General features: G+C 38.7%; 3 protein-coding genes and 1 long non-coding RNA gene across 10 annotated transcripts in view; 1 reads left to right on the forward strand and 3 right to left on the reverse strand.

Moving 5' to 3' along the window:
* Positions 1–27,776, forward strand: part of LOC148159592 (uncharacterized) — a 285,054-nt gene that overhangs the window by 236,041 nt on the left and 21,237 nt on the right. The window lies entirely within an intron of this gene.
* LOC106929004 (N-acylethanolamine-hydrolyzing acid amidase-like) lies at positions 1,709–8,223 on the reverse strand. The gene is made up of 11 exons (XM_015005653.2): positions 7,985–8,223; positions 5,603–5,767; positions 5,358–5,481; positions 4,884–4,974; positions 4,713–4,798; positions 4,453–4,625; positions 4,315–4,377; positions 4,173–4,239; positions 3,801–3,829; positions 2,660–2,729; positions 1,709–2,594 (listed from the first exon to the last, which is right to left on the reverse strand). Exons 1-11 carry the CDS (start codon positions 8,164–8,166, stop codon positions 2,574–2,576), a joined length of 1,071 nt encoding a protein of 356 aa, XP_014861139.2. The 5' UTR covers positions 8,167–8,223; the 3' UTR covers positions 1,709–2,573.
* LOC106929002 (class E basic helix-loop-helix protein 40-like) lies at positions 12,744–16,133 on the reverse strand. The gene is made up of 5 exons (XM_015005651.2): positions 15,703–16,133; positions 15,543–15,606; positions 15,331–15,438; positions 14,890–15,013; positions 12,744–14,748 (listed from the first exon to the last, which is right to left on the reverse strand). The coding sequence occupies exons 1-5, from the start codon at positions 15,777–15,779 to the stop codon at positions 13,883–13,885; spliced, it is 1,239 nt and encodes a 412-aa protein (XP_014861137.2). The 5' UTR covers positions 15,780–16,133; the 3' UTR covers positions 12,744–13,882.
* Positions 18,774–27,776, reverse strand: part of LOC106908051 (inositol 1,4,5-trisphosphate-gated calcium channel ITPR1-like) — a 121,387-nt gene continuing 112,384 nt past the window's right edge. For all 4 annotated transcript variants that reach the window (XM_088005361.1, XM_088005359.1, XM_088005360.1 and 1 more), the window contains exons 58-59: positions 23,838–23,999; positions 18,774–19,997 (exon numbers count right to left, since the gene is read on the reverse strand). In XM_088005361.1, coding sequence (XP_087861487.1) covers positions 19,911–19,997; positions 23,838–23,999 — 249 coding nt within the window. In that variant the 3' untranslated portion in view covers positions 18,774–19,910. The remainder of the gene's footprint in view (positions 19,998–23,837; positions 24,000–27,776) is intronic.

Consider the following 27,776-nt stretch of genomic DNA (forward strand, 5'->3'; position numbering starts at 1 on the left):
TCATTATTATTTCTGTAGATCTTTTTCTATCATGAACAGAAAAAGATCTATTCACACAACAATCATGGCCGTCGTGTGACGGCAGCCATGACTGTCCTACTAGCTGACTATATTTGCGTAAGTTGACTGGTTCCTCATTTTACACATTTTTCAGTGCAATATATTTTTAACTTTCAGCTTTTCTGGGACAAGGCCATTTGCACTTCTTTTTTTATATTTGCGTGATAAGCCAGAAAACAAATATGTCCTTATCTGGTGACTGTCTGCCTTCTACACTGCAATCAGTGTCTTGCTGGAGAGTGTTCTCAGTGAGAAAGGAGACTTTTAGAAAGAACAGAAAGATAAATTCCAGTGAATATAACACAGCCTGCTGAAGGAAGTGTGCTCCTGTCCTTTTAGATATTCACATTTGTGAGATAAAACAGGCGCTAAAAAAACGGATCTAGTAAGGCTGAGCATACAAGAAAAAACTTTTATTATTATTAGCAGTGACACAAGTGAGCCTGTAGGTGGCAGTGTTGCAGAACAGGTAGGTACATGTCTGGTTACTTTACTCAGGTAGGAGTTTGGCCTTCCCACTTCCTGTTAAGAGGAGTAAGGAGATTTTATGTAACCTTTTAGAGCTTTGTATCATCCCTGAACTTTGTCTCCTTTTTCTTCTTCTCTAGCCGTCTTGTGTTTTGATTTGTGTCTTCATCACCATTTGCTGTTCATTTTCAGTTCACTTTTTAGATTCCTCCTCCTTGTATTTAGATTGGGATCTGCGTTTTAGTCTTCATGTTTATTTAAGAACTAAGAGTTTATTTAGTTTCTAAATAAACTCTTATTTAGGAACCTCTTTTCTGGATGTGCGTGTTCTCCTCACCACCTCTTATTCTGAGTTTCTACATCACCTTTTGGATCTGCTGTTGGATTGTGTCCCGTTTCCATTTGTACACTTTTCTGTTTTTTGTGTTTCTCTGTATTGGTTGTTTTCAGCCTTTCCCTCAGTTTATCTCCAGCTCTCTGCTTTCCCTCATTTGTCTGTTACTAATCAACCACATCTCTCTTGTTCTGCAATCACCATGTGAGCTTAAATGTCTTTTAGTTTGTCAGATCATTTTGGGAAGTTCTTGTTGCTCTTAAGTTTTTTTTTTTTTTTCTTTCTATTTTTATCAGAAATGTTGATTATTCCCTCTCTTAATTCTTCAGAAGTATGGAGGCTTGTTAATCTAAAGAAATAAAATGATTCCTCTTTTTACTTTTGCATGAAACAAAGACAATTCTGCTAAAGTTAACTGGCCTAAAATAGGAAACTTTGATTCAGATTTAATATAATAAAAGAACCTTGTGTCTTTTTTATGTCTAGGTGTAAATATTTGCTTCCACATTTGGAGGAAATTCGTGTTAATGATTGATTTGGGTTTCCCCTGAACTCAAGAGTCTGTAGTTTGAATCGTTTCAGAGAATTGTTCCTCTGGTGGTTCAGCATCCTCGTTCACCTCACCTCTTATCGATCTTTCACCAAACAAAATGCTCAGTTCCTCTTCAGTCGGATGTTAAAATCACTGTTGTCCTGTTACTAATGTTAAAGTCCAAACAGAAGCTACTGCTTGTGTTGCAACTAAGGTATAGTTCAAAGACACTTTATGGAGAGAAGAGAGGTCAGACTTCCCATTTCCTCTTTATAATGGCTGATATATACATACATATATAAAAACAGTGACACTTGTGGTGAGTAAGGCAAGGTTTTATTAAAATCAGCAAGTGATTTCCAAACAAGCTGACATCCATTATGACATGGCGCAACGCAGCAATGAAAATGTGTTCTCGCAATCAGTTGTTAAATAATTCCTATCTACTTTTTCTTTTTGAAACGTTTCACATTTTGGATTAAAGCTTTATTGCAAACGCACAAAAATAGTTGGCATATACAAAGAAATCCCCAAAAACCTGTTAAAACATTTGTATGGTTTTAAAAAGCATCAGTAAAATTACATTATTTACACAATTTGCATAAGACATTCAGTTGTATGTGCACTTACTAAATGTAATGGTGTGAGTGATTGGAGATCGTCATTATTTATGTTGCTCTGGTTCCCAATAGTAGATTTCAGTGGCTTTAGCTTAAGGTCAAGCTTTTTTCTGTGAGATAAGGTGAAAACACTTTTTAGATAAATGAGATCAATATCAAACTGTGTGTTTGGTTATCTCATGTCTACCCACAATTCAATTCAGCCGTTTTCCTTCTTGGACAAACTGAGTTATTTTAACCCATTTTCGGGCAATTAAACAATCGTTTCCTTAATTTTGTCTGTTTGTTTTGTTTTTTAGAAGGCAAAAGAAAAAAAATGAGAGACTATGGTCAAAATTTCACATTTTGACCATTTGAGCATTTTTCTGTAATACTGTTTTTAACTAATTAGTGCTTCAAAATGCACCAGTAGTAAGCTAGGTGGGTAAGGCAGCAACAAGATTAAATGTTCTTTCTTTAAAGGCAGTTTCATCCTAAAAAGAAGAAGTCAAACCTCCTCAGTCTCACTTCTACGTATCTGATGAGATCAGCAGAAATGTGTTTGTCTTTCACAGCCAGGTCAGTCGGTCTTGAAGCAGCCCTAAAAACAGATCAGATGAGTGGATTATTCTGAACATTTTTCATTGACCGCTATCACTTCCGTACCTGTGGTCTGATGAATGTGGTGTAATTCCCAGGCGATGCTGCACTCATAACTGTGGTATAAACTGTAATTCTGTGAGGATTTAAGACAGAAGGCAGAGGACACTGTCAAATGTGATGGAATTAAAAAGAAATTAAAGTTCAAATATGTGTGACGACTTTATAAAAAAAAGGACCAAAACTCAGCTGACAGGGTTCCTATGAAGTCATGAAAATAATGTGTTACCCATATCAGGATAAATATGGAAAAAAAATAAGAGTAAGGAAAAGTATTTGCATATTTAGACTTTATTACCAGTTCCAGGTTGTACCCTTTATGTCCCTCCTTCCATGTTGTCTTCATCCATTTCTTCCTTGTGTCCTTCAGCTCTTTTTCTCCTAACATTCCTGGTCTTTCATTTTTTGCTTTGTTGCCATTCTTCCCTTGCCTTTATTCCCCTCCATGTATCTCTTTCCTTTTTTCTATTCTCTGTTTCAGTGCTGTTAGAATTCATTGTCTCCCTCTCGGCCAGTCTCTTCTCCCTTTCCTGCTCACGCTGCTCCCCACAAAATGCCGCCCTGGGCAGGTGCCCATGTCGCCCATATCAGAAACCACCACTGCCTTCACGAGAGACTAAGTTTGGCTTATGACTCCAGAGTTGCAGGAGTTGGTGTCCCGATTAAACTAAAGAATTTGAATTTGATTAATAATTTAGTCAATGACAAAATATTGATTAGACTTATTAATCGTTGCATAAGACAAGCATTGACATGAGTTCTGATTCCCAACAATTTTGATGCCACCTTATGAGGTTGGTACAACATTTAAGATTCATCTCATACCCTTCCCTGTGCCCTTTCTTCTTTCCATCTTTCCCTTCTTCACTTACTTCTTACTTCTGTTAGAACCTCATAGTGAACTTTGGTGTGGTATATTTCAGAATAACCATAAAGGACCAAGCCTCCTAGAAAAGTCTGGATGGTTCACATGAGAAATGTGCAGGAGCATGATAAATAGCACGTCGATAATTTGGTGTTGCCCTTCTGAACAACAGGAAGTAAAACGGCTCTGCACAGTACGGCTCCATGTGTGCAGAGCAACAACAACACTCATGTGATTTCTAGATGCTAACAGATTAAAGACAGCAGTAAACAAGCATCTTACCTGTTGCAGATGGGATGCAGTGACAAGACCTGCAGGACAAGACTCACTTATCATTATCAGACCTTCACAATGTGTCCCATTCTGAAATGTGGCTCTCACTACAACCAGTATCACCTAAACCTAACATCTCATCATTATGGACTTTTCACTATATTTTACAGTCACACTTGAAGTGCATTAAGTGTCGAATAAGATGATCTAAGGAGTCTCCTCAACTAAAACTGGGGAAATCTGCTTCGAGCTAAATGCGTATTACTGGGACAGAGGAAGCAGAAGAATGTTCTATCACATAAAATCTCATAAAACCCATTGTGGTCAGTGTTTATGAGGTACTTTAATGAATACCTTGGGTATTGACTAGACCCTACTTGCCTGATAAAGTTTGTCCATGTTGATATGGTCTTGACCGGTAGCGTTGAGAGCCTTGTTTGCTGTTTCCCTAATATGCGATCACATAACCGCAGTTTAATCAGTTAGCAAACATTATGGATCATCATCATGTGAGATGACTGACCTTCGATGGTCTGATGCGGGAGGAGGAAGCCAGTGGTCAAAGTTCGTCTCCACTCTGTACCATCTAAACAAACGAGGAAAGATTACACGTTCCTTCAATCCCATCGACCCTCCTCCCCCCCCTGCAGATTCTCCTCACCCTCCATTTAAAGGCTCCAGGGGCCAGATGTCAGCGGGACCCTTTCGGTCTCTGGTGATGACGACCCCCTCTCCCGCTCGCACCCCGCCCACGATGTAGTACACCCCGGTGATGAGGGGGGTTTTGGACAGACGCATGACTGCATCCAGGAAGTCCTCGGCCTCCTCCAGGGTCTAAATGAGTCACACACGATTCGTTTCACTTCCCCAAGCTGTGAACAACACATTTCCCCACCGCTTTCCCGTAAAAAACGGACTCGCCTCCCTCACGAGCCAGCTGACCGGCGACCTGTGAAACAGGAACGCGGACACAACATTCTTCCACCAGTTCCACCAGTGCTCAGTCCCTGGTGAACCAGGAAACAAATGTTAAGAAAGGGGAAAAGAATAAAATAAAATGCAGCATCTGTTCTGACCGTGAGATTGCCTCACCTCGCTGATCGCCGGATATGGTGAACTTGTTGGGACTCATTCCTGTCCACAAGCCGACATAACCGGCAAACGACGTCCCGTAGTACACCGCCTAAAAGTCAGTGTCAATAAAGGAGCATCACAGTTTCCTCTTCCACTGGGCAAACGTTTAAATTATAGCTTTTTTATGAGTGTCGAACTGATTTAAGTACAGAACATAACGTTGCTAATCACTATTATAAAACTCTGAAGACAGTTTCAAATGTCAGCTTCATGATAACCTTCTCTTTGTTTTAAACAAGTAGAACCCAACACACACAGTGTGACGTCGCCTCTACTTCCACTATAAATATGGATGGATAAAAAACAAACTTTTGAACATTCAGAAATTGGACACAAACTGCTAGAAGAAAAAGAGCCTGTGGATATATAAACATTTTGTATAAATTCCTTTAAACAGCTACCATGCTCTATCACTTTGAGTCCATATTGTACCTTTCCATTCTTCTGGAAGACTAAATTCATGGTCATATTCCTCAGAACAGGATGAGGGTAATCGAGATTCCTCCCGTGAAACACGTTCCCATTTTTATCTTGAGTCACGATGCTGGTGCAAAATCTATGAAGGCGGAAAGTTGGTCTTTGTTAGTGCTCTGTGGCTTCATGGCATATCTGTCGACATGCTACAAGCTGGCTTTGTTCATTTACAAATAAAAACATGTAATTGGAACTGTACGTACGCAGTGAATTCATAGGCAAAGTTAAGAATGATGGCATCAGACAGGTTCCCTCCCAGGACAGAGGCCAGGCCGCGGATTTCGCCGGCGTACGGCGGAGGAATGTATTTTTCCAGGGACTTCACAATCGGGATCGCTGCGTGATGCACCCATTTTGGAACTGTTGCTCTGTAATAGCAAAAAAATAAATGAATAAATACATAGAAAAAACACACAGTGGAAGTTACTGTAAACGGTTAACAGAAGTTACTGTGTTTAAGTTGCTCAAATAAATCCACAGGTGTGCGTCCAGTTAATTCAAAATCAAATCTGAGGCTTACAAAGGAATGACGTCGCCACTCAGGCTTTCACAAATTGTTCAAAAGCAAAATAATCAACCGTATGTAAATTTCTGAATTTGAAGAATGTCATAAATAAAGATGATTCGGAAACACTTTATTTGAAGGGGTGTGCACACGACTGACATGACACTGTCATAAACACGACATAACACCTGTCATGAACATAAAGAAATATTTATGAATGTCTATGATTGTTGTCATGAAGTGTCATTCGGTAAATAATGACACTTTTAATGCAAAGTTGCTCTAAAAGTTGCATTTAAAAGTCCATTAAAAGTGCCAACTTTGCATTAAATTGTCATTTACAAAATCATGCAAAGTTGGCACTTTTAATGGACTTTCCATAATAATCCTAACTGACCTAAAACAGGAAACGCTTAATTTTATTTAATGTCAAACAGTGAGAAGAAAAAACAATGGCTATGTGTCTGTATTTTAATAGAATGTATGAATAAATGGTTCCAACTACACAGCCAGTAATTTGCAGCCTATGTATGTAGAGACGTTGTTACTCTGAAACTGCCAAAGAGTGGAGGTTTCAGTGTTTTATCAACAACAAAGTAAGGTTAAACCAAAATGGAAATTTTTATTTTTTTTAATCTGCGCTCTATGGAGCATGAAAGTCACCGGACCGGTATTAGAAAACTTCTGTGATGAGATTGTGGCGGTTGATATTTGAGATCTCAGGCATGTTGTACACAGAGGCCCATCGAATGAAGAGAAGGAAGCACACCCCAAAACTGTACGCAATAGCTAAAATCTGCAAATACTTGACATTTCCCCTAAATATTTTTAGAACATTTTTCTAAAAAAAAACTATTAAAATATTGCTTATTTTAATAGTTCTAACACCAAATACACCTTAGTACAGAAATATGCACAGTGGAAACCATCTTAGCATTACCTCAGAAGCTAGCATCTACAGTCTTCCTTATTTCCACACTTGGGAATACAAGGAAAATAAATTGCACTCCCGAATTGACTGCCAATAGACAGTCAAGTAGCATTGTGCCTATGTGTTTCAGTTTCTCAAACTGTATTTTCTGTTGAATATTTTAGATATTGTCTATGCAAACAATCCATGATTTTGCATAAATAATTTGGAGTAAGGCTTTACAGAATAGATGGTAATCCACTGCATAACTTATCGGGAAGCCGGGGAAAACTGTGACAGCTTCAGGTTTCAGTTTAAATCCAGTTCATATTTCTCTCGTAATTACAGCCATAGCACCAAAGATTGAGGCAAGCAGAAGAGGGATAAGGAGCAGATGATCAGGTTAATAATACAGTTGCACAACAGCTCAAATGTGACTTTTAAAAAAAAAACAGCCGTGGGCTCCAGAGCATTAGTCTGACTGATGTTGTGAAAGTTTTGCTTCAGCACACTTAATGAGCAAAACTGTACTAAAGTATTTTTGTTTAGGATAAAAGTTGAAGAGACTAAAAAAAATTCAACGGGCTTTTGGTACTGTAAGTATGTTTAAGCATTAGAGAAAGGAAAATTGTAAATGTAATTCTGCACTTACTGTAAACAGAGTTCATAAAGCAACAGTACATAACATTATGTTCAACTTTGCTGTATACATTTTGTTCTCTGCAGTGGTTTGTGGTTTAGATGAATGGTTATTCATTTTTATTACACCTGTACGACCCAGCATTGTAATAGTACATCTCTAATGTAAAAATGTTGACTTTTATTTAGTTTTTTCCTCCAAACTTACAAACTGAACCCTATTGTTCAGTCTTGTAATGCTATTGGATAGGGAATTTGCATAGAATTTCTCCAAACGGGATCATAAACAATAGGGTTTAGTTTATTAAGAAAAATTAAGCAAAGACAATTTTTGCCATCTACAGCCGTAACACAGGTGTCATAATACTGGTCTCAGCAATTAATTACCTGAACACAGGTGCTCATTTAAACTTGGCTCAGCTGGTCTGTAAACATTACTTAGCAACTTAGCTTGCAAAAACAGTCTTAAACTTTGTAAAGCAGAGTTGAACTACCAAAATACGCTGATAAAATGCCATAAACAAGACTTACTCGATGATTTCTGCTGCGGCTTTGGTCAGGTAGTCTACGTCAAAGACGTTTTTGAGAGCCAACCATCGCAGCTCCGGTTCTTCGTCCAGGTTGATGACAACCGTGGGAGGAGAAGGAAGCTGAGCCCGCAGGGAGCCGCAGAGTCCGAGCAGCAGCAGCAGAAGCTCCGCGGTCCGGAACATCCTGGTCTGCTGCAGACAGAGGAAGAAGAAACACCCGGAGAAAACAAACCAGACTTTATAATAACGAACCTAAGGCAATAAACAAAAAAATCACTTCCGCTAAAAGCTTTTCAGAATAAAATACGCACGCGATGAAGTATTCCTCCTACTTTTTTCGACAACAACAAAAATACCACGTAAATATGGACCTAAATTAATAATAGAGCGGTTTTCAAAAGACGATTTCCTTCTTTATAGAAAAAAGCTATTTAAATTAACGTCTTATGTGAAAATATTAGTGCCCTTCTATAAAATCATGTATCCTTTTGTTGTAAGACTTCACTGCCCACAAAGAAATCTGACAAGAATAACCAATAGAACCTGGTCTGACAACATAAAGAAGCTTAATGTCAAAAAAAATGACATATATACAACAACCTAAGAAAATATAAGAACAGAGAAGATGAATAAAGTATGGAACTATCAAAAGAGACATTTTGGGGTGCTTTGGGATTTCAGCAAACATTATCTACACATGTGAAACAAACAGAATAGTGGTGAACTACCCAGAATGGTTGGCCTACCTCTTGCATCAATAATTCATCTAATAATGATACTCAAGAAGACAATTTCTTTTAATAGATTTCACAGTGTCATAGGTTATTTCTATGTATCATGATGTAATGATGAATTTTTGGACTTATTGTATTCTGCTTTATACTTGTGTGTAACTTTCACTTGATTTGTGAAAGCATGGAAAGTAATTAAGCTGATCGTAGAGTAAAATAGGATTAAGTCATGTGCAAATTCATTAAAAGTTTTTTTTGCCCATCACTGCTTTGGTTTTATTCAGATATCAGATTTGGATAATTTGATATGGTACATCTCTGCTTTAGAGCAGTAGAACAATCATTTGATTTTTTAATGCTATTTAAACTCACCGGCATGAAGCCTGGCACAAACAAGCTATGATTTATATGAGGTTAAGTCATAAAATCAAACAAAAGAAAACATTAAAGTTTGATCATCTTTTATGTTTCAAAAGTAGCCTTGGTATTTACAGTCCACATAAAATACATAATCTCTTCTCACCCTCCTACTGGTACCTCTGAGTCTAAAGGAACAGATCAAACTGAACTAAACAGACTTTGTCCTGGGAGGAACTGAAAGGACACGGAACGGAAAGCTAAATGAAAAAAGATAAAGGACAAAGCACACGGGAAATATGGGTGTGAAAAGAATAGTGAACAAACAAATGAGTGAACACTGGCCAGAAATAAAAGACTAAGAATCATACAAAATAAAGAAATCATGGTGTTTATTTACACCATAAAAAAAGAGGAGAGCTGTTGAACAAAAAATATCAAAAATTAAAATGACACATTTAGCCTGTCGTAAAAATGTATTGATTGAGTCATGTTTGTGATATCTGACATATTGACTGGAGAAGTATTGTGGGTCAGACATTTTGCTGTCTCTCGCATTTTTAAGACTTTGACTGGGCCCTTCTGAAAGTTTATGCTGGGTTGTAAAATAGTGCTTCACAGCAGCCATTTGTTCTATTTGCTAAATGCCGCAATAATGAGAATGAGAGAGAGAACATGTAAAAGATCTATTTATTAATGTCTTCAAAATCAGAAGTTTGTTTAAAGAATAATTACTTTCTCTTAAACAATGGGTTGTGATGTCATGGTTTGTGAAAGTTCTGATAGGTTAACTGTGATAAAAAGTTAAAGGATATTACTTTGGTCATTCTTCACTCTTTACCTACTTACATGGTTTATAAAATGATCACAAGGAGCAAATTACATGAAGGGAACCTTGAATTATGGCATTCTTGTAAATGGGAAGAATTTGCAGGGTTATTCCAATAATTGTACTTTCAGTAAAAAAAAAAAAAAAGGGGGGAAAAAAAGAAAAATTTTTGGTCAGTAATTCTGAAACAAATTGTTATCAAATTACTGCTATCACATTTCTAAACCATGAAACCCAGTTGAGTTTGGCCTCTAACTGCTGCCTAATATTTAATTTTTAATTCCAGGGCTTTGCCACCTTAATCAGATGGTCTTATTTTATTACATTTGAGTTACTAATCGGATCATCAAGAAAGAAAAAAATCTGAGAAAGGGATTTAAACTACTGAGTGTCCACAGAGAGCCAACAATATTTACTTAAAACACTTTTTCTTTTTTCCCCTTTTCTTGTTTTAGCAACACTCGGCCACCTGGGGGCAGAAGAAGATAACATTTAACCTTGCTCCATACTCTCTCTCTTTGCACATTAAACTCATTCGTAGACCTTGAGCGTTTCTACATCCATGTGCTTTATGGCAACGCTGTCGATACACACAAGTGGCGTCCATTTGTGACATTTCACAGTCATCTCTCTTCTCTTAGAAAACTGTGTAAAGGCACATTTGGAACAGGGAAAGTTTGAAATTTTACTACCTTATTCATCTGAAATGTCTGATCTTAATCTTACTGAAAAAGGTTAAGATCTTGCGAGGCATTGGACTGACTCCGTCAGTACAGGATGACACTTGCAGTCCAGTCTGACTAGCATGGATGCTGACCAAGTCACGGGTCTAACGTCTAAAGCAGCAACCACCGACAGCTGTAAGAAAGCAGCATACCGGTTTATTCCGAGGTAAAGATGGAGCAGAAAGTGATAAGTTGAAGACACAAGTTGTAGAGTCTTTAAATGACAAAAACTTTAAACATATGTCAGAAATAACAAAAAATGTTCACCAGAAAGCTGAAAAAGATTGCAATACGGTCTAGTTCTCTGGAAGCTAATTTTAAACACGACATATAGCTAACACTGCATCGCATCACTGTGAGATCTGGTTGAAAAATATTATCCTGAAGCAGCTGGAAAACGGGTTTTGAGAAAACAAATGTAAAGACATCAAAATAAGACTGAAATAAAGCTCAAACTTTACAAAATATGCAGCAACTAAAAGTCTCCTACGTTAAAGTAGCTACTTTAGCTAAACGAGTAGCTAGCGTAGAATGTTTTCATTCCACTTTAGCTACTCTCAACATTTTCATTATGAAATTCCATGCTTTTCCAGACTTGCCAGTTCTGGGTATTTTTCAGCATTTTTTTTTTTTTACATCGAGCGGTTGCGCTAAACGCATCAACACTAAACCTGTTTGAGTAGTTCTCTCGTCTTATCTGTAGTTTACAGAAAGAAATACATATTTTTAGTCTGTGCTGTAGATTTACTCTTCTGTAACAGCTGCACCAAATTAGATCACCTGCATTTATAAACCTTTTAACTCTTGGATATTTTAAATAAGTATGGAGATAGGTCAAAGAAAAGTTTGTGAATATTTGAACCTTTATTTTGTTTGTAATATTAAATAAATTCAACTATGGCTGGACAATGGTCCGTTTGGTGTTGCCTTGTCACAAGAAAGTTGTGGATTTGAATTCATATGAGCAGGTATAAAAAATGGACGGCCATAGTTACTTTACTGCTTTATTTGGCAGTTTAGACATAATTCAAGAATCACAGATCCCTTCAAAGTTGTCAAGAGAATAAACAGGAAGCAAAATGGCAAAGTTGTTTTTCATTTACTGGTCTGCATTTAGTCAGTAAGTTAAAAGAAAAACAAAACCAAAATAGTGATAGTGAAAATCTTAAAATCAATGTGTGGCTTAGCAAAGTAAAGCGTGTCAAATTAATCAAAATTAACGTGAAAACAGACCTTTGCGCTTTAGAAAATAGAAGGAGGAAGAGATTCTGGAAGAACAAAAAAATAAATAAATTTCCATCACATTTTTATTTATCCCGCCGACAAAAAGCAACTTGAAAACTTTTTCTGACTGCCTCGGAAACCTATAACACACACAATGTCCAAAACAAGATGGTTTTGCTCATTAGGTGCGTTATCAAATCACTGGACGTCGAAAGCTGTTTTCACACACATTGAAAACGGAAAAGCAGCGTGAAGCCCAACTTCCACATGGTGGCGCTCGCGTCGCATGTTTTGGTTTGTGGGACCTACCACTAAGAGAAGACACGTTCTGAAGGCAGCTGAGGTCATCTCACTGCTCTGCAGCTCGAGTGACAAGATTTTGTTGTGATTAGGAAGAGAAGAAAAAAACTAACATGCATCTCAGAGAGGCACGATGGGAGGGACCTCGTGATGGAGGGACCTTTTGATTTTCCACACTTACTTTTAAAACTAGACCACTCGCAAAAAAAAAAAAAGAAAGAAATTAAGATGAATGGAGACTTGTCATCATTAAATATCAAGCTACCCCAACCAGGGAGGATTTCTTTCCACTGAGGCAGACTTAATGGCCGTCTCTCGACAGGGTTAGATCTCCACTTTTTTACGGGTGTGAAAAGCGACTGTTATGCACAATAGTCGGCTTTTTAATAAGTAAAACTTACTCATAATATCATTTCCTCCGAAAGCCTTTAGAATCAGGTCCCGGTCTGTAATCTAAGACGTGCTATTGATTTACAGAGACTGTGCAGCTTTATGGGTTATGTAAGTGTTATGTAAGAGGTGTGCTGAGGAGTTGTCAGGGCGGCTGGCTGCAACACGTTGAAGCCAAACAGGCGGTCAAACACAGACTCCACAGAAGGACCAAAAGCTTTATTATTACTTTAATATATATATTTATATCAATAATACTTTATATACAAAATATGTACAGCCTTTTGTTACAATGTCAAAATAAAACAAATTAAAGTACCTCTTTCTATACAAAACTAGATGTTTTTGGGAACTTTACATTCAAGCTCTCTTGCTAAAGACAAACATCGAATTTGTTTGCAACTCCAGTCATCATGGTGTTTGGGTTAAATGAGCGAAGAAGGCGGGAACAGGAGCTTCAGATGCACGTCTACAAACTTGCTGCCTCATCCTTCCTGCGGCAGCTATACACACACACGCACACACACACAAAAAAAAACACTCTGCGGGTCTTGTATCAAAAATAGAGATGTACAAAGAGAAAAGCAAAACCAAAACGTTACTTCACAGGAGCTCCATCTCGATGCAATTTTTAAAAAAACGTAATCAAATAAAAATAGCCGTGAGTCACAGATTAGGTTTTAGAAGCCCGCTTCGACAGATTAGGTGACGCACTTGGTACGGGCTATGGCGGGCCAACACCCTGAATTCTCTGAACTTCATGAATTCCTGCATTTGTTTTCAGTGGCGGCACAAACAGACATGAAAGAAGTTAGGCCTGGGAGGTCAGGACCCAGACATACTGGTTCTTTTTCTTTTTTTGGTTAAAATGGCTTGTTGCTGTACCCGGGGGTGGCAAACACTGAGGGTAGATCCTGACATTTGCTGATCTACAGCAGCATTCACAGGAGATTTTATTGTTAATATTTTCTTCTTTATACAGCTTTACATTCATTACAGGGGTGGTGAACAACAACACAGGTCCAAATTGATTTGGGACAAGAAATAAAAGGAGGAATATGGGGTACATTCTGGGGTTTCCTCTGACATTCATCATTTCTGGAGTCCAAAAAACGTATAAACTTTGAAATCTCTTGTGCGCTCTTTAAGATGGCCGTCTTCACAGTGTTGAAGGGGTTGTACAGAGTCTTTAATATGAGCCTCAAAAATAGTCAGAGGGTCAATGTCTGACAGTGTTGACCTTAAAGGGTTCTGCTCTGAGGGGACAAGTTACCAAGGAGGGTCAACACTGTACCCTCTGGTTCAACATTCAGTGGGGCAAAGCTGATAGGTGAACCGTCTGCTCAGTCTTTGGTTTCCAAGTTCAAAGGAGAGACCTGCCTTAAAGCTTTGTGGAGAGTGGGGGAATCCATTGGGATGCGGTGGGCCACCGGAGAGGCCACCGGAGACCCCGCCCTTGGAGACATCAACAGAGACGAGGGCAACGGCTCCGAGGGCAGGCCTGGCGTGGGACCGGCCAGGCCCGGGTACATGATGGGCATGCCGCCAGGGTACCAACATTTTTCCAGCATCGGGAGATATGCCGCAGCTGCTGCCGTTGATGGGGGGATGAGGTAGAAAGGGAGGCAAAAAGGGGGCTGGTTGGGGGAGACGTTTACATAACTGCCAGGAGCTCCCGCTGGGTGAAAGGAGAGCATCTCATCCTCAGAGTCCACTCTTAACCTCTTTGCCCGGGGCTGGTCGCCTTCCTGCTTGATGACACCGACAATCCGTTCTGACGTGGGAGGCTTTGCCTCAACCTCCCTCTCATTGTTTTCCGACCACTGGGCTTTAGGCTTGTCGTGTTCTCCCCCGTAGCCGCTGTCAGTGTCCGTATCGCTGCCACTCTGCTCCCCCGTCCCATGGTGGCAAGTCCGTTGGATGACCGGGACGCAGTTCCTAGCCGGGGCCTCGGGCAACGCCGACGGCTGCCTGACTGGCCTCTTTGCCTCGTCAGACTCTCGGGCGGAGGACCTGTTGGGTTGAGGGCTGCTTTCATTGTGGAGAACTTCAGCCGCCACCTTCTGGATGTGACTGATGACGTGTGAGGGGGTCAGATCCCTGCTGGTCTCTTGACTCGCCAGGTAATGGAGGACTTCTCTGGCACAGAGGTGAAAGCCAGAGCGGAACATTTCCTCACTGGTCTCAGCACCATCTCCCACGTTATCACCTGAATGAACACAATCAAAATGAAACTCAATTTCTTTAAGACCTTAGCTTTTAAAAAACACACTTGTCCTTCAGATTCTCAAAGAAAAGCTACTTGTTAATGATCCCAACTGAAGGCACGGCCACTAGAAATCCAACTTACCGATCTGCAGGTCTTTCTGGAGCGCCACTATTTTCTGCTGTTGTTGCTCCAGGACAGCGCTCAGAGTTTTCACATGCTTCAGCGTGAGTTCCAGCACCACGGCTTTCTCCAGATGACCCAGCGTCTAAAACAGGAAGACCTTCGATAAGCATGTTGATCTTCCTTATGTAACACATTCTGCAGCTGAACAGAGGGCTAGCGGCCAACACTGGGGGGAAACTACGCAAACTATGCACACAAGGATGATTCCTTACAAGATTAAATATTAAACTCTACAAAATGCTAATCAGGAATTGAAACTGTAGTTAAAATTTTAAAACATAATTTTTAAATGTAGCTCATTCTACAGCTTTTGAAAAAAGACAAAAAAAAATTTAAACCAACATTTGACGCAATCAATTGTATTTCAGTCTCTCAGACTAAAAAAAATACATTACTCACTGTAAGCTTAAGATGTTCTGGCAACAGGTCCTTCAACTGGGCAATGCATTCATTTATTCTGTCCCGTCTTTTCTTTTCGATCAGTCTGTGTGGCAACTTGTAAGTCTCCTGGACAAAGTTAAAATGTTGTCAGTAATATTTAGGATCCAGAAATCAAACTGAATAAATGCAGAAATTATTATTATTATTTTCCATTTTGAAATGAAATTTACCTTGCATTCATCCCTGCCCTTCATACCCCTCCTGCTTTTGCACATATAAATAGGATATTCTAGTCTGTAAAAGGAAAGAAATTAAAATTATATTTGAGATTTAAGGGTTTCATAGAGCACAACAGAAGGTTTAGGTTTTTAAAACGCATCGTATATTTACCGGCGCATGTCAGGTATATCCATTGATGCGTGTTTCGGAACATAAGGAGGTGGTTGCGCACTTGTAATCCGCTCCATGTCGCTTTATTGACGGGCGAAAAAAAATAACCTGAAAAGCGCTCGCTCCTTAACAAAAAAAAAAAAACAAAAAAAGAAAAGAAAGAGAGGGCGAAAAAAGTCAAGAATAACAAAAACGAAAAAGAAGTAGCACGCCTCCTCCGGTGTGATCCTGCTGTAGGCTGAAGCTGGTCGCAGTTTAGAGTGCTGTCACTCTAAGGTCGGGGCTCGTTAGTATGCCGAGGAAAGCTCCACGCCCCGCGCGATGTGTGAGAGCTGGGTGGGTTGGTGACTACGTGTTAAATAAACCCTGTGACTGCAGGCACGTCTCTCTCTCTCCCTGAGAGAGAAACTGCCTCTCCTCCGTCACATGAGCCTCACGTGTTGGACGGCGATTTCAACTCCTCACCCTCCCAGCAACCCCCACCCCCTCCCCGCTTCGTGCCGCCAGGAGGGGCCGGGGATGGCAAGCCATTTTTATATTTAATCAACAGACGCACCCATTTGTAGTTGGTAATAATGTTCAGTTAGATGCAATGTACCGAGTTCACGAGCAGCAGATGAGATTTTAAATATTTATATTTTTTGTCTTTTCACGAATAAAATGGTCCACAAACTGTCTTAAATAATCTCTAATCAGTGCTGAATGCTAAAGTCGAGATCTAACAAGTTCGTATTGTGTGTTGTTTTTTTTTCTTAAGAGAATGAGAATACTTCCTGTTTTAGCATAATCAATATTCGCTTTAAATTATCTATGTTCAGAGTAGAGTTATGTTCAGGTCTGACCACCCTTTGGATTTTAAACAAGAGTTGCACAAATGTAGTCTCTGTTTCCTTATCATCAATAATGGTTCAATGGTTGACAGTTAGCTAGTCTAGATACTGCAATGCTTACAAATTCTGTCACTGCTCGTTGTTTTTTATTTATTTTTTTTACCAAGTATATAAGTGCTCATATTATATCCAGAGTTAGAAATATTATTTTTTGACAAAACAAATGAGAGAATGCTCATGCAGATTTTATAATGGCCATTCACTATTTGCAATTTTAGATAAGATATCTCCAAGTCAAAATTAAAATGCATGCCATACAATATTGCATCATATTGGGGGTACAAAATACAATTTTATCATATTAGTTAAGATACATTAAAATCCTCAAGTTGAGGTGTAGAAATTTTAAAGCCAGATTGGATATATGAGTCAGTAGTATGGTAATCTTGGCTTAAAAGAAAACATTGTTTACCAGTAATTTAACCAAATATTTGAAAAATACATCACAAAAATAAAATGCAACTCTTCCGCCTTCATTAAATGTAAAATCGGATTGCTATAGCCCCACCTCTTTCAGTAGTACTCCGGGCTGAGTCCCGTGGAGCACCATGCTCCTCCGGCTGGCTCTGCGCGGCTGAGCTTTTTCTTTCTCTGTTTTTTTTTTTTTCTCTCTCTCTCTATCAGAGCCTCGGTGTGTTTACATCAACAGAAAGTAGAGCAACAGTTCCCCCGCCGACATGAGGTGAAACATTACCCCCAAAATTGCGGATATGCCGCTGTTTATGTTACACGTTCAGACATGGGGTTAGGACATAAAACCAATGCAACCTCACCAGATGCACAGCTAACTAAAGAACAGCGGGTTATTATAAAGATAGCGCCATTATCAGCGTGGTGACGGGCTCGTGAGCTTATTGTGCTGTGTACAACAGAAACGGACAAATAAGCAAAATACAACTTTAATCGTTTTATTGTTGCGAAAAAACGCAGTCCAAGTTAAACATAAGCACAAAATAACTTGATAACTATTTTTCATAAAATAGGGATTTATGTAAAAATAATAATAAAAAATAAACATTTTAGTGGAAGAAAGTGCTATGAGACTGGAACGCTTTTTAATGATCTGGTGGCTACCACAGAAATCACTTTGGTCTTTCTGGAGACAGCCAAAGTGTCACGCGTGTAATTTCATACCGTACCCGATTGTTGCTTGGCACGTGCACCTGCGGCAGGATGACACGGTGGCTGCAGTTTGTTGTAGCTGCGTTTTTTCCTTTTTTTTTTTTCAGAGCCGCTGCTGTGTTGATTAAATCAGCCCGTCACGTTGAGCTCCTCATGGACTAGGCACACAGGATCCCTTGCCGCTGACGTCAGGCTCGCAGAAAACCGAGAGTGGCCGACTGGTCAGTCGGTTCCACTCGCCGACATCCCGAAGCAGACTGGCTATATTTAGAAAGGGCTTCAAAACATCGGAGTCAGCCGACTTGCAAGCGGGGGAGCGGGAAATGGGCAAGAAATTCAGCAGCTTTTTTCTGATAGTCGTCAGAGGAGGGCAGGAAATGTTTCAGACGGATATATTCAAGCTTTTGTTAATATTACCAGGGCAACGCAGGCTCACATTTGACCTCACTAAATAGTGAATTTTACTACTCATTCACTAAGAACACTACTTAAAAAATGTAAGCATTTTTTGCTCCTGCGACGACATATAATAAACATCTATATATGCTACATCTATAATAAAGTAGCATTTAATGCTAATCTGATTTTTAGACTTAAAATGTGGAATAAATACCTACTTAATTTAGAAGGTTTTTTTAAGTGCTTCTAGCTCATAATATAGCTATGATTGATACATAACATATTAAAGCATATGCTCAAAATAACTGAATATTTACCCTGTAGTCTGTGTGTTTAGTTCATGATGTGAGACAAACCCCCCCCCCCCCCCTCAGAAATTATTGTTTATATCTGTATACTTACAGTGACAAATTTACAATATGAGTCCCAACTAGATGCAAATTGACAACTGGTGCTCATTCATATATTTTGTATAATCATATTCTACATATTACCTTTAAAGTATGGTGATATGCACACTTTAAATTTTTTAAATGTCTACTAAGGTGACCAGTAACATAAAAATTTATCAATACGTCACCTCCCAACCCCACCAAAGAAAAAATATCACGAATTGTTGCATTCAGCAATCTGTACATGAAACAAAAAAAGACAGCACAATTAAAGGATAATTACAATTTTAATAAATAATTCTACCTCTATGTACAAATTGACAATGTTTTGCTTTGTTTACCCTTAACATTTTGTGACAGTGATATTTTTTTGTCCACCTTAATTTTCTATACAAAAGCAAAGTTAAAGCAACAAACTTTATATACACAAAGTCGTCCCTCGTCGAAAACAAAAGGTACATTCCTAACATGGAAAGAACTAAAAACTTCAAACTAAAAGACCAGTTCCCGCAGAAGCAGCAGCCACATGTCAGAGTACACCAGTGGTAATTATTACTGTAGAAACTACATGACTCCTGAGCAACCCTCTAACAGCATACACACGTTTTAGATGGCTGTTTGTAACCCAGTTAAATCATAAAGCTACTCCCCCATAAAATAACTTAACACAAATATTTGACCATATAATGGAAGTAATCTATTTGTTTATATTGCTCTCACACAATATCCTATCTACCGAGTGTAGAAGCCACTCAAAACGGTATGCACATTTTGACAAACTAAAAGAAAAGTAATATTATGAAGCCCAACTAATTATTATTATTATTATATCTGAGTTTATGTGTAAATACAGATGAATAACAGCTTATTTATCTAGAGACAAAGAACAGGCTAAACCATTCCCAGGTGGATTTAAATTAAGTTTTAAAACTTAAATCTACACACCATTTGGTTGCATATTTAAGTTAATATATTGCACAACGTACAAAAGAATAACAATAAATACTGCTCAGTGTGTTAGGAGTATAAATACAAAAAATTTTAAATAAATAAAAAAACCCAACAACAATTCTATCATGTTTCCAATTGAACCCTTAAGGGCCGTTTGTCAAGAAATCCAAATTCTTTCTTCAGAAAAAAAGAAAAAAAAAAAAGAAAAAAACATTTGGCACAGATTGAACAGAACAGAATGAGGTGGGTGTGTGTTACTGTCTGGAGTAACACTTTGCGTGGGGTAGAGCTACAAATCGCCTTATAGCTATCTATGTTACAACGTTTCCCTACCGTTTGTAAGGTACTTTCACACTCACTGCTGCATACATTATCGTGAAACCTCGGTTCCAGGACCCGACGGCTTCCTTTCCAGACACCGAGCGGCTCCCCGGACTCCGTCGGCAGTCGGACCCTACGCAGGCTGCTGGGGGTTGACGTTCAAGTGCTGAGGGTGTCCCAGCAGGCCAATCCGCTGCTTCTGCTTCCTCTGCTCTGTCATCTGAAGATCAGAGAGATGAGGGGTTTTTTTTTGTTTGTTTGTTTTTTTTTTGCTAGGTCACTTTTGCTAGTATGATCATCATCTTCAGCTCGAGCTTCCCTGAACTACCGTCGTTGATGATACGGTTTTCCGTACCACTTTGCAGAAACTAACATCTGCGGCACACAAATGCAATGCGCAGTGCAACTGAAACTGATTCTTCTGAAATCTTGCCAGCTTCGTCATCCACCCTGCCGGCTTGTCTGACGACAGCAGCACAATACGAGCGACTGATACTGAAACTGAGTTGATTAGAATTTCAGAGATCAAGCAAAGCCTGACTCATAACACCAGTGGTAACCTTTGCAGCAGCTGGAATCAGAAGGACCTTTGTGCTCAGAAATAACTTTAATTAACATAACGTTGTGAAATACGGCACAGCACTGAAACACAATGGTATAATAGTGAAAAGACAAAGTGGTCCTGCAATGAGTGTTTCAAAGGATATGGCTCTGCTTAGGAAAGGAATGGCTTGAGGTCCTCAAGGCTCATAAAGTGGATAGTTTAGCTCAGCTAACAGAGGAGAAGCCTTAATATTATGCTTAAGTCAATTTTCCTTGGCATTACTCAATAAAGGTGAAGTTTTTTTTTAAATGCCAAGTTTTGTATATGTCAGAAGTTAAAGTTAAATGTTAGCAAGCTAACCTTTTTAAAAATAATGGAATGAAAGTAGAACACAAATTAATGGAGAATTACTCAACAATTTCCCTCATTGTTGTGATGGTACTTCTGCAGTTCTGGCATGGAAATTCACTCAATTTACACTTACAAAGCTGTGAAAAAGTATTTGCACCTTTATAGACTTCTTCCGTTTTTTTTCTCACACCTAATGTTTCAGATCTTCAGACAAACTTAATATCAAAGATTAGACTCGGTGAATACAAAAAAGCAGATTTTTAATGGTTTAATTGAAAGAGCTACATAACTTTCATAACCCGTACTGTTACAGATACTGAGTCACAGTGTCCTCCAAGCACCTGCCAACAGATTTGAAGGTTAGCCAGGAAAAAAAAAAAAAAAAACGCAAATGGGGGTTAATAGGCAAATGCCACCTTGTGACACAATTCCTGACAAACCACTCATTCAGGAATTTACAAAGGAAAAATGAACAAGATCTTAAGAACTAGAGAAATCATTTGCTCCACCTAAGATCAATGATGATGATTCTTCAACGAGAAAGTGACAGAGTAAGAGTGGCATTGATTGGAGGGTTCCAAGGCCAACGCTATGGACCAAAAGGTCATAGGGTCAAGTCACCGAAAAGTAACTTGATGATCCCCAAGACCTTTGGGGATATATTCTGTGCATTGATGACACAATAGTGGAACTTTTTGGAAAAGTGTGCGTCTTGTTCCATCTGTTAGTAAAACTAACAGCATTTCAGAAGAGGAACATCATACCAACTGTGACAGTAGTGTGATGGTTGGAGTCTACTTCATAAACTAGGGTACCTAGGGAGTGTGTTCAGCCATCAGCATATGTTAGCATATATATATATATATATATATATATATATATATATATATATATATATATATATATGCTTTTTGAATATTTATGGTTTGTTTGGGCAGCTACTACTATGCAGAATACACCCTTGAGTCCATGACAAATTTCCCCTGGAGTACAACAAAGTACATTCTATTCTAAAAATGTGGAGTATTCAAGTCAAATCTGGACTTAAATCTGATTGAGATGGTGTAACACGACCTTTGGCTGTGACTGAATTGGAACAATTCTACGAATAAAGTTGGGCCAAAATTCCTCCACAGCTATGTAAAAACTCATTGACTTTTATGGCAAACATGATGGCAACTGTTGGCGCTATGTGTGCGACAACTACACCTAAGGCCAGGAATGTTAGCCCCCCTGATGAAATCACACAAAACTCTTTATATTTCCATGGAAATGACCATAACAAACACTGTTCATATTTGTACGGCTTCAAAAAAAAAAAAAAAAAAAGACTCCACAAAGTTTGATCTGTGTATTTTACTGATGTGCTGAAAATAAGAAAACTGAGAAGGCCCTTTTGACATTCAATAGTCAATTGTGTGGCCTCTCTGTCTTATAAATGACTTCACCTTCTTCCTGTAGTTCTTCTTCTCTTGGCACATGACTCTTGAGGTAGACGGGGCAACTTTTCATGGCAAGTCATTGCAGCTCGTCTAGATTCCGTGGTCTTTGAGCATAAACACTGACCGTCACAAATTGAGAACTGGGATCTCTGTGGGATCCTCCAGGACCCTGATCTCCATGTCCCTCAAAAGGTTTGTGACTGACTAGAAGGTATACTTTGGGTCATTATCTTGTCTTGTTGAAAGACCCAGCGACGGCCAAAAAAGAGACTTGCGGCAAGTTTCTCCAAAATATTCTCCAGAATGTTTTCATGGTACGATCAACCCAGTGCCTGGAGCAGCAAAATGGCTCCACAACCTGATGCCACTATATTTTTCAGTGGGAACTGTGTTTTTAGGATTGAAAAATACAGAAAAATAAATGTGTGTCTAAAGAACTCAAGTTTAGTCTCCTCAGACCAAACACTCCCAAAACAAGTCGTCATTTTTCAGATATTCACGGCTAAACTTTAGTCAGTCGCCGATTTATGTTTTCGCATCCACCTGAATAATATGTAGTTGCGCCCCTGCGTTGACCTCATAGTCCTCCACAATGAAAAGCTCTCCCAACCGTCTTCCTTGACACTTCAACTCCAGTAGAGGCCAGCTGAGCTACAACAATCCTCGTTGACATCTCTAATAACTTCTCTCTCCAAAGTTTTGAAAATTTTGCGCCCAGTTTTGCTTGCAACTCTTGCTGCTCTGCAATAATTCATCGTAGTGCCTTCTAGACACCGTGAAACATTTGGAAATGGCAGCATAGCCTTCGCTGTGACAATAAACATCTGCTATCCTCTTTCTGAAGTTTAGACTTTTTTTTTTTGGCAAAAAACTAAAAAAAAGTTAGTCACTTTACCTAAGTTTTTAGATAAAGTTTTTTTTTTTTTAAACTTAAAATCTTTACCTGAACATTTTAGGTAAAGACTGGCTTTAAACTTTACCTAAGTTTTAAAACCAAACCTTAGGTAACTAACCTGTACATTTAATGTGTAAATAAATGGAATTCAAGTCTTCTCTTTAGAAAATTAAGTCATTCTCAGCACAGAAATAAATCAATCCGAGGTGAAATGTGACCAATGTTTGTGTGTCCTTCGCAGCTTTCAGCAACACGATAATCATTTCCCCCTGTCTGGGTCAAAATGTCTCAGAAACATTCACTTCCTCATACATGGTTCTCATTTCAAGGGTAAGTACAATTTTACAATTCTGTTTACTAGAAGCAGCAGATTGCAGCAATTGTGCAACCACAGTCTTGTTTATATGCAGACTCAGCAAAACGTTTTTTCTCTGTCGAAGAACAACATGTGAATACAAAGTATATAGTATTGAAGATTTAAGAGTTCCTTACCATCACAAGCAGAGAGAACAGTTTGGAACAGCAACTTAGATAGAACAATAGATTCAATCTAACTCCAAAATATTCTTTAAATTGCTAAAAAAACAAAAACAAAAAAAACAGCTAAGCTGTTGGGAATTAAAACAAAATGAGATTGAAAAGCTCACAAGCTGTGCTGCGAACTATGACTCACTGGCATTTACTAAGCTCTGCAAAGGGCAACAAGTTGCAACAAACTAAGAGCAACATGAGGTGTCCGAGTTTGTCAGTAAAGATGTCTCACTTCTCATGTTTTCCCCGTGACGGAGCGACTGAGACCGCTTCGTTTCTCCCCCCCCCCCCACCAACCTGCTCTTTGAGCTCGGTGAGCTGGCCCGACAGGTTGGTCACCAGCTTCATGGTGGACTCCAGCTTCTCCTGCAGGTTTCGGATCTCATTCTGCTCCCCGTCGGCGTCACTGCTCACCAGAGACATGGCCCGCATCCGAGGAAACCAGTCCAAGTTGTGCTCCTGGTTAGTACGAAACAAAAAAAAAAAAAAAGAAAAACACAGCATGGTTAGTACTGCACCAGAACTAGAAAACACCATCTTTGTGGGATTTTCTGTCCCCCTTCCTGTGTGCGTTATGTTTTCTAGGAAGTAACATCTTTCATGTTATAATTCAATTCATCGAATAAGTCAAAGTAGGTTCTGCTGAACGATTTTGTTTGTCCCGTTTGATTTGGACCCGTCTTCTCAGACTCGGTTTAATTGCTTTTGACTGTGTGCAGTGATTTCAATCAAACTACTCACGATGGGACTTTCCGTATTAGAATCACATGGGATACTTAGACATTCTTGAAATCACTCAAAACAGGCAGTTCACTGAGGGGCGATGTGTTCGTTTTTTTTTTTTTCCTTTTCTTTTACTTTTCTTCCAACACACAAAATAAAGTCTGATACGCTTACAATAGACTGTAGAGCCGGGATTTCCTCATTCATGCAGCACTAAGATTAACACAAAACACTCGAGCGTTCTTATCAGCCAGAGTGAAAACTCTCCGATAACGAGCCGCTTCGGCGTGCTTCGAAATCTAGAGCTGCAGTTTCTGGGCAGCGAGAGCCGAGCTGCAGCTGTAAAAGGTGATGGCACTTTTTTTTTTTTTTTTTGAAGACGTGTGAAGGCTTAGAATATGACTTTCCAAAATACAGACTGGTGTGAAGTTTACTCAGAAGAGACTACGGTGTGTCGTGAGTGAGACCTTTGACATCACTTCTGGCACACAAGTGTAAGCAAAAACCACAAAGCATGTTAGCTTTATTATTTGTTTAAGAAAATTATATTTATTTTCTAGAAAAAATATTTTACGTTTCCAAATGAAAAGGTGAAGTTTAATTTGGAGAAACCTGGCTGTTAAAGGATTTAGATTTTACAGCTGCAGTTTAAAAAATGGAATCAAGTCGATGAGTGAAAAGTTTTTAGTTTTTTTTCAGTTATTAAATCCAAAAGTTAGTCATACAGTACATATACTATATGCATTACACACAGTACTAATATTACAACCATTTACATGTGTTGGCTTTAACTACTTAAACTTGCACAACTGAAAAAACACAGTTTTTCATAAAATTAGTTTGTCACATTCATTTTATTTGTTTATTTCATTCATTTACAGTTTAAAATTAACATGACACGTTGGCAAAAAAGTTTTTAATGAAAACCTTTCAAAGTACCAGTAAACAAATACTCAAAGGCTGCAGTTATCCCTACTTCCTGCGCAAGTTTTACGCCTACTTTCACTCAACTTTCCATTGATCTGTGTAGATAATGCTCTCTGTACAGCCAGCAACTTCAGTAGTAAACATTTTTTCTCATCTTACACTAAGTGTGTAGGGTGTCACTGACTTTCTGCAGAACAACCATTAAGTTAGAAGTGTTTCCCCACAATTGTGTGGCTCTCAGCACAGCACTTCTGCTTTTTTCTTATTGGCTTTAATACTTTTTTGAGAAACCAGAATTTGAATTTCTTGAAATACATACACCACTGTCTGTGTGATGAATTCACAGTTAAGCGCCACAATTATTCATACCACTGGCAGATTGTCAAAGGTCATTTGACTGGAAGTCACTTCATTGTGTTTGGAAGAAACCAGCCAGAGTCCATCCTTGAATCTGTGGACGGAGCTAAAGATTACCAAGAGGTTTCCCAGAAGAGTTGGGGCTCATTACAGACAAGCAACACAGAAACACAAAGAAAGCTTGTCAATTAGTATGAGTTGGATTGCTGATATGATAATGAAGATTTTCCCCTTGAATAAAGAGAAAGGTAGAAATAACTTAAATTATTTTTTTAAATAAAATGTACGTAAAAACCAGGGGTTAAAAAAAAAATCAATTAATAGTCCCTTCACATAGTCTTATTTTCTTTTTGATATATGCCAGTCTATTCATGGTAGAAAAAAAAAACAACTCTGTTTAAATTTAAATCTGCAAGAGTCATGAATACATTTGCGCTGCAAGTGTAAAATAAATATTTTGAATTGAAGTGCAAAATTAAATTACATATTCAATGATGCCTTCATTTATTGAAATTTCTCCTGGATTTATTTCAGAATGAATCCCAAATTAACATAAATGTAATAATTATTACTGCTAGGAAAAATTTAACACAATTTCCAGTCAGGAAGATAATTTATGAGGCGATTTCTGTACTTTTGAAGTTGCATTATTTCTAAATGAAATTATAATAAACAAAAATAAAAGAAAACAGATGTGACCAACAGCCACTACTCTAATATTGTTGCGCTTCTATACATTTTTTCACACTTTTATTTCCTCATGACACTTGAAACTTACTTCTCTTAAAAGTTGGCAAATCGTGTGAAAACACATTTTTATTTCCTCATACACAACAACACGTCTCACCTTCACGAATCCCCAGTCAGAAAAGCACGAAGGTGCGCGAACCCAGGGAGAAGACGCAGCGTACAGCTGCTGTGGTCACTGGGTTGGAACAGTGCAGAGCAAAACAAAGCGGCTGAAAAAGTCCCTAGGTTTCAGTGGTTGATTTGGAGACAGTGGGGCAAGTGAGGTGGCCGTGCTCACCACAAACCAGCCCTGGGTCAGACGGCAGGCAGAGGGGAATCACACAACACTAAGATAATGAATAGCTCGCAGTCATTCTGAAAGAACGAGAGGACGACTGCGATAATGTTCCACTTCCTGAATGCAAAGAGACAGAGGTTGTGTTTACCTACTTGGCCTGCACCCCACCCATTCAGCACGCGGAAGAGTACGGGACGGCCGAGTCCGTCGTCGCCACTTTTGATAAGTAAATTAAATAAGGAAAATAATTTAGAAGTAATTCATAAAAATTAAGTGAAACTCGTCGTGTTTTTCTGTAGTAAGAAAAAAAACCCTCTGGTTTTTAGAGAATATTTATTCTCTTTTACTCAAATAAAAAAACAGATGAAAGTTAAGCCCTAAATTATTTCACTTTATCAGTACTCATCGATAAACATTAACAGCCTAGTAGTAATGACTTGACTCACAGTCCCACTCTAACCCACTAACCCACTCAACTAGCTTCTGTCTTTAGCTCTGAACCTACAGCTGTCTGAATACGAGACCACTGAAGAATTAAAGGTGGGTGTGTTGAATAGAGCAGTGGAAACACTGGATGACTTGTTTCTCCCATTAAGCAGTCACCTTCACATGCTAAAGCCCACCAGCAACCACAGCTGACATGGTGGATAGCTAGCAGGCCCGCTACCTAGCTAGCTGAGACACCCATGTTTAACCATGTCACGTTATTGCACTGTCAACACTTTGAGGTATTTTATGTGTTTCTGTCTCATGCAGATAATAAAGCTTTTGGTTAGTTTTGTCAGTTGTACCTGATTTAAAAATAAATGCCCTTTTAAAGAATTTTGCTTGAGAGGTTTGATATTTTGGAGACTGCTGTGATGAAAGTAGGATTTGGTGCTTAAATTGGACAAAGCTTCAAATGATTAGCTTTTCAAACTGCTTTTTTTTGTGACATTTTTTTATCTTAGACATCTGAACAATTTAGAGTTTTGCCAAGAACCCTAATATGCAGTTAGAGTTGAGTAACTTTAGGTGCAGCAGTATGAAAAGAGCATCTCCTTCAAAGTACCTGACAACAAATTTGTGCCTCAAAATTTTTATTTTATATGCAGCCGCCAACTTTGTAAATGTTTTGGCAGTATCATAGGATTCAAAAGGTACAGGTGAAGCTGGAGGGATACAAAATCCCCTTAGTGAAGAGGAGAGGGCTTGTGATGAGT

This window comes from Poecilia mexicana, unplaced genomic scaffold (genome assembly GCF_051168715.1).
Source record: "Poecilia mexicana isolate PSO_F unplaced genomic scaffold, ASM5116871v1 scaffold_5, whole genome shotgun sequence".
NCBI lineage: Eukaryota > Metazoa > Chordata > Actinopteri > Cyprinodontiformes > Poeciliidae > Poecilia > Poecilia mexicana.